Source organism: Chiloscyllium plagiosum, chromosome 14 (genome assembly GCF_004010195.1).
Source record: "Chiloscyllium plagiosum isolate BGI_BamShark_2017 chromosome 14, ASM401019v2, whole genome shotgun sequence".
NCBI classification, from domain to species: domain Eukaryota; kingdom Metazoa; phylum Chordata; class Chondrichthyes; order Orectolobiformes; family Hemiscylliidae; genus Chiloscyllium; species Chiloscyllium plagiosum.
Genome location: NC_057723.1, coordinates 79,310,144 through 79,317,363, shown reverse-complemented (window position 1 = coordinate 79,317,363; position 7,220 = coordinate 79,310,144). Strand labels below are relative to the sequence as shown.

The 7,220-nt window shown below is 45.8% G+C and overlaps 1 protein-coding gene across 2 annotated transcripts in view; it reads left to right on the top strand.

Moving 5' to 3' along the window:
* Positions 1 to 6,649: 6,649 nt before the first annotated feature.
* LOC122556831 (lysine-specific demethylase 3B-like) overlaps positions 6,650 to 7,220 on the top strand; it is a 146,907-nt gene continuing 146,336 nt past the window's right edge. Inside the window, exon 1 of one of the 2 annotated variants that reach the window (XM_043704060.1) lies at positions 6,650 to 7,074. In XM_043704060.1, the coding sequence (XP_043559995.1) occupies positions 6,898 to 7,074 (177 nt within the window). In that variant the 5' untranslated portion in view covers positions 6,650 to 6,897. The remainder of the gene's footprint in view (positions 7,075 to 7,220) is intronic. The other variant, XM_043704058.1, reaches the window with a different exon arrangement.

Here is a 7,220-nt window from a genome sequence, read left to right as displayed (position 1 = left end):
GGGGCAACTTTTTCACACAGAGGGTGGTACGTGTATGGATTGAGCTGCCAGAGGAAGTGGTGGAGGCTGGTACAATTGCAACATTTAAGAGGCATTTGAATGGGTATATGAATAGGAAGGGTTTGGAGGGATATGGGCCGGGTGCTGGCAGGTGGGACTAGATTGGGTTGGGATATCTGGTCGGCATGGACGGGATGGACCGAAGGGTCTGTTTCCGTGCTGTACATCTCTATGACTCTATGCATGGTTCACCCGTTCAGTTTTCTGTCTTCACTGGCAACGCACTTGCTGCAGAAGTAACCACACCAACAGGGGGCAGTAATGCTACTCTGAGCTCTCATCGAGTTAGCAACTGTGAAGCAAACCATCACTCCAACAGACAAAGGACTGCCACAGTATACACTGTAAAAGTTCAAATTTTATTGATTCACCATTTTAGGGGATTTGCAACTTTCAATTGAACAAAGCAGATCTGGAGGAAAGTTGCAACACTACACAATTTTGGCCTAAGTGTTTCTATCGAGTCATGGAGATGTATAGCATGGAAACAGACCCTTCGGTCCAACCCGTCCATGCTGACCATATTTTCGGGGAGGAGGTTCGGCCTGGTCCATTCCAGTCCTTCACAGTAATCTCAGCCGGTGTGGGAACTGAACTCACATTGTTGGCATCACACTACAAACCCCAACTCTTCAGTTTGATTATTCAGATTGATTGAGTTTAATTTGTACAAAGAACGAATTATTAACAAAATAAGAATCTACTGACAATCTGTGACATGGCACATTTATACCAACAGAGATTGGATAATTTACCCCCTCAATGAAGTGAGGGTGTTTTTTTAATGTATTGAATAACTCGAATGTGCAATACATTCCCAGAGTAAATAGTGCAATCATTGTCTGCAGACGTTTTTCACTGAGTCCAGTGAAATGTTTTAATCTTGCATGATTCATTGGAGCAGCAACTGTCTTCGAATGAGTAGTGTCCATTTTCATGGTTATCTCTCCACCCGGGAGGCTCCCTGCCTCCATTCCTGATGAAGGGCTTTTGCCCAAAACGCTGATTCTCCTGCTCCTCAGATGCTGCCTGACTTGCTGTGCTTTTCCAGCACCACTCTAACCGAGACTCTGGTTTCCAGCATCTGCAGTCCTCACTTTTGCCATTTTGAACAGTAAACCTGCCTAACCTGGTGTTGCTTAGAATAACTGAAACAGCAAGAAATTAATGGAATGGTGGCCTCATGTGTTAGAATCAAAAGCATCTCCTGTCATATGCAGGCAGCAGTTCTTCAGATCTTAGTTGGCAAACTTCCTAAATACCATTTGCACAGTTTTTTGAGACAGTGAAGGCCATAGAAGGTTACTGATCCTGTAGATGCCAGTAAGTGAATATTTGTAGGTAAGGTACCACTCATAGTAGAACCTGCAACCTACATTCCTTTATATCTTCATCGTCTTCCTATGATTGAGGATATACCAATTGGTATTTCATTTGGTGCAATACTTTGAAAATATGAAAGATATAGTGTGAAGATAACAACATTTTTTCTGAGTGCTTTATTAAGTATTACTATTGTTTTATGTCTTTGGTTCACTACATATTAATATCTGCTTCACATACTTGCAAATAGGCATCTTAATATTTTATTTTGTAATCCAAAATCCTTTGTCCTAAGCATTCTGGACTAGAGATGTTACAAAGTAATAGATTGAGAATTGGTGAAAGGACTGAGAATAGGAATAAACCATGACTTTCATGTTGGCAGGCTGGCCCTGGAGTGACAGTGGAAATCTGAGTGCTTGGACCTCAGTTGCTATCAGTCTATGATTAAATTCCCTACAGCGTGGAAACAGGCCCTTCGGCCCAACCAGTCCACACCGACCCTCCGAAGAGCAAACCACCCAGACCCATTTCCGTCTTACTAATACCCCTAACACTATGGGGCAATTTAGCATGGCCAATTCACCTAACTTACACATCTATGGACTGTGGGAGGAAACCCACACAGACACAGGGAGAACGTGCAAATTCTACACAGACAGTCACCCAAGGCTGGGATCGAAGCTGGGACCCTGGTGCTGTGAGGCAGCAGTGCTAACCACTGAGCCACCGTGCCATCTTTGATTCAGCTGAGGGAGCCACAAGCTGTTGTGACACCATGGTAGTGTCCCTAACTCTGAGCCAGGACAAATTTCAAGTCCCTTTCCTGATGAAGGGCTTTTGCCTGAAACATCAATTCTCCTGCTCCTCGGATGCTGCCTGACCTGCTGTGCTTTTCCAGCACCACACTCTCAACTGGTTTCAAGCCCCACCTGCTCCAGAAATGTGTCATTTCTGAGAAGCCTGATTAGAGACTATCTATGTACTATTCTTGTGTGCAGTGGTAGTGGCCTTACCTTTGAGCAAGACAGCCTGGGTTTAAGTCCCATGTTCTCCAGAGGTCTCTGAACAGGTTGTTTGGAAAGTATCAATGCTTTAGCCGCTGCATTCGCTAATTTCCAAGGCTGGCGGATGAACCAATAATTGGCTGATGGAATATCACATGGGAGGTTTTATGCTATTCACTCAGGTACAACAAATTGAAAAACAGATTTGGCAAAATCCACCCATTAGCCAACATGACATGTCATGGTCATGTCCACCAGAATTATCTGAAACATCTCAGATGGATTAACCACCAAGACTTGTTATTGGTATTGGTCTAACCGACACCACACAGGGAAGGATGCTCAATGTTGATGGATAGTAAAGGTCTATTTCATAATATGTAGCTATTACATTATAGTTCCAAACCAGGGCAGTCTAACTTGTATAAGGCTTTATTTTAAAAGTATAGAAAGTGGAACTGATGGCAGCATTCTGCCTCAACCATTAACTGGTGTTGGTTGGTTCCACCATCATACAGTAACACCTCTCGGACATTCTGATCAGAACATGTTCTCTAGTTTTGTTAGGACGATACAGATAATGTTCTGATCAGGTAAACTGTACATCCACTGACTTGCCAAAACCAATTGCTTTATCATACTGCATGTCCAATTCAATTTATGCAATTTTCCTGCAAGGTTCACTAAACATCAGAGGTATTTTATTTTGGATTCCATCAGTTGCTGGAAATGACTGCTCCCCATGATGTTTTTCCAAGACACTCTGTGGTGTACTAGTGGATACTAGGAGCTCTCTCTCCAAGGCTCTGAGCATGAACATAAACACAAAGGAAAGGCAGTTGGGACAAATTACCTTATCTGCTGAAAACCACCTGAGATTGCTTCTGGTCACCCGCATCATCTCTTCATCAACAGAAAATAATAAAGCAAATCAACTAAAGAAATGACTGCACTGAAAAAAGGTGTGCACAAGTAATTATCCAATTTATAAACACTTTAACTTCACTGTACCACGGAGATTCTTTTGGAATGACATAGGAATATTTTGTTCAATTTCACCTTGTGAAATATACTTGTTATAAAGAGTTCCTGTGGATTTCTTTTGTACTTAGAGTCATAGAGATGTACAGCACAGAAACAGACCCTTCGGTCCAACCCGTCCATGCCGACCAGATATCCCAACCCAATCTAGTCCCACCTGCCAGCACCCGGCCCATATCCCTCCAAACCCTTCCTATTCATATACCCATCCAAATGCCTTTTAAATGTTGCAATTGTACCAGCCTCCACCACTTCCTCTGGCAGCTCATTCCACACACGTACCACCCTCTGCATGAAAAAGTTGCCCCTTATGTCTCTTTTATGTCTTTCCCCTCTCACCCTAAATCTATGCCCTCTAGTTCTGGACTCCCCGACCCCAGGGAAAAGACTTTGCCCATTTACGCTGTCCATGCCCCTCATAATTTTGTAAACCTCTATAAGGTCACCCCTCAGCCTCCAACGATCGAGGGAAAACTGCCCCAGCCTGTTCAGCCTCTCCCTGTAGCTCAGATCCTCCAACCCTGGCAACATCCTTGTAAATCTTTTCTGAATCCTTTCAAGTTTCACAACATCTTTCCGATAGGAAGGAGACCAGAATTGCACACAATATTCCAACAGTGGCCTAACCAATGTCCTGTACAGCCACAACATGACCTCCCAACTCCTGTACTCAATACTCTGACCAATAAAGGAAAGCATACCAAACGCCTTCTTCACTATCCTATCTACCTGCGACTCCACTTTCAAGGAGCTATGAACATGCACTCCAAGGTCTCTTTGTTCAGCAACACTCCCTAGGATCTTACCATTAAGTGTATAGGTCCTGCTAAGATTTGCTTTCCCAAAATGCAGCACCTCGCATTTATCTGAATTAAACTCCATCTGCCACTTCTCAGCCCATTGGCCCATCTGGTCCAGATCCTGTTGTAATCTGAGGTAACCCTCTTTGCTGTCCACTACACCTCCAATTTTGGTGTCATCTGCAAACTTACTAACTGTACCTCTTGTGCTTGCATCCAAATCATTTATGTAAATGATGAAAAGTTTGCTCTTGTTTATTTTTAATTTGCCCCTCTTCAAGGCCATTTCACTTGTTGGAAGTTCTTTGTTTCCAATAATTGGCAAACACTTTAAGAGTGCATACATCCGTCTGCTTACAGTTTCCTTCATCTATCTCTGGTGTTCTGCATTACTCTTCTATTAGCTGACATATCAGGACAGGCTTTTATATGCATTCTCATCATATATATTATTTTATACGTGTTCCAGTTCATTCTGTGCCTACCAAAATGTCAAGCATTTGACTCCATCTCAATATTGAGAAGACCGAAATGACCAAATCCATTCCATAGCAACTGTCTCTATCCCTCCTCCTGGCAGCTCTCTGAGGCTGTTCCAGGCTGTTTGTAGCTTGGTTGTTTTAAACTTTTTGATGCCTAGCTAGATTTGTGACCATATTTCTGGGCTGTCACTAAGACCGCTTATACCCACTTCGTAACAACATCTGAATCTGTCTCTGCCTCAGCTCGCCTGCTGCTGAAATCCTCAATCATGACTTTGTCACCTACAAACTTTAGGTCCAGCCCATAACTGTCCAACTTTCCAGATCTGATTCTCCAACAAACTTGAGGTCATTCAAAATAAACACAGCAAATCCCCTGCTGAAACTCAGCAGGTCTGGCATCATCTATACAGAGAGAAACAGAGTTCACATTTCAATTCTTGTATAACTTCCTTGGAACTAAAAGAGAGCAATCCTATCGCCTCCTTACTAATTTTACTGGAAATGTTGAGATATTTCTCCTTAATGGATTTGTCATCAGTGTTAAATCATTTTTATTAAACATAACCAATGTGACCTAAGCTTTATACTCTGTGCTGTACTTCTTGTTCTAATAACAATCACTAATTATTTAGTTATTCATGAAAGGGATTTGGCAGCTCGAGACTCTTCTGTTTACCTGGGGACACAGTACTTCACCTGGAGGCTATCCTGTTTAGCCATAATGCCTATACTTGCTGACCTGGATTGGCAGTGTCTGAATTTTAAGATTCTCAGCCTTGTCATCAAAGTCCCTCATGGTCTCACACTACCCTACCTCAGTAACCCCTTCCACCCCTCAGAGATCTCCACTCCCCTCCAATTCTTGTTGCTTGCACATTGCTGGTTCTTTCCCAATAGCTTGGTCTTGGATATTTTCTAATTGACCTGCTCAGAGACGTTATTACACACCTCTGGAGCAGGTGGGACTCAAACCCAAGTCTCCTGGTGCCCAGGTGTGGACACTACCACAAGGATCCCCTGGTATTGTACCTAGTATTCCCAGCCATCTCCCATCCAAGACCTGAGTCTGGAGGGTTGTTGGCAGTCTTTCACAGGTCAGGTTGCATCTGCAGAGAGAAAAAAGGGTTTCAGGTCTTTGATCTTTCATCTCATATTTCTGGCATTTGCAACATTTTGTTTCTGACTTATTTTGTGGCTTGCTGCCAAATTTTGGCTTGTTAATGGGGCCTGGTGGCTCAGTGGTGAGCACTGCTGCCTCACAGCACCAGAGACCCAAGTTCAATTCCAGCCTCGAGCGACTATCCGTGCGGAGTTTGCACATTCTCCCTGTGTGTGTGTGTGTGTGTGTGGGTTTCCTCCAGATGCTCTGGTTTCGTCCCACAGTCCGAAGATGTGCAGGTTAGGTGAGTTGGCCATGCTAGAGTGTCCATGGTGTTCAAGGACGTGCAGGCTAGGTGCATCAGTCATGGGTAAGTGTAGGGTAATAGGGGAATGGGTCTGAGTGGGTTCCTCTTTGGAGGATCAGTGTGGACTTGTTGGGCCAAAGGGCCTGTTTCCACACTGAAGGGATTATATGATTTACTATTCTTACGAAACTCCTTGGAATATTTTAAGAAATTAAAGGTGCTATACAAATGCAAGCTATTGAAATGCACCTTCCATCCACATCAAAAGTGCATTGTTTCTATGCAATCACACAGTCCAATGGATGATGCTGCCAACTGGAATCTAACAGTGGTCCTCCACTCAAAGCACAGTTGCTGCCTATTGCGAGGCAGTTTCGGTCCTCCGAACAGGCGGCGGCGCTGTCACTGTCTCTCGGTGGCTGCAGTACTGGTCCTCCGGACAGGCGGCGGCGCTGTCACTGTCTCTCGGTGGCTGCAGTATTGGTCCTCCGGACAGGCGGCGGCGCTGTCACTACCTGTAGGTGGCTGCAGTGCTGGTCCTCCGGACAGGCGGCGGCGCTGTCACTACCTCTAGGGGGCTGCAGTGGTGGTCCTCCGGACAGGCGGCGGCGCTGCGCCGGTGGGGCTCAGTGGGTTCGGCTGCAGTGGCGGTGCAGAAAGTGTAATGGCGGAATCGTTGTGATTCTCTCTCGAAGACTGACCGTTGGCCTGTGAGGAAAGGAGCGAACGTCCGGCTTCCCTTTTTCTGAGCCTCTTTCTTCCTTGCCCCTTCTCCATGGCGGCGGCGGTGGTGGCGGCGGGGCCCGAGCTGATCGGGAAGCGGTTGCTGTGCCTGTTCGGGGACTCGGCGAGTGGGGCCGCTCGGCCCGGCCAGTCTGCGTCCGCCTCTCTCCGGGAGCGGGACTGGCACGCTGGCCTGATCCGGGCCGTCATCCTGGGGCCCTCACTGACGGTGAGTCCGCGGGAGGACACCGCCTTGGGCCCTGTGTGTGTGTGTGTTGGGGGGGATTTAGCCTCAATGCAAGCAAAAGGGGAGACGGCGAGGCGGCCGCCATTCACATTCACTAACCCCCACCCCCCCTCCCCCCCACTCCCCCT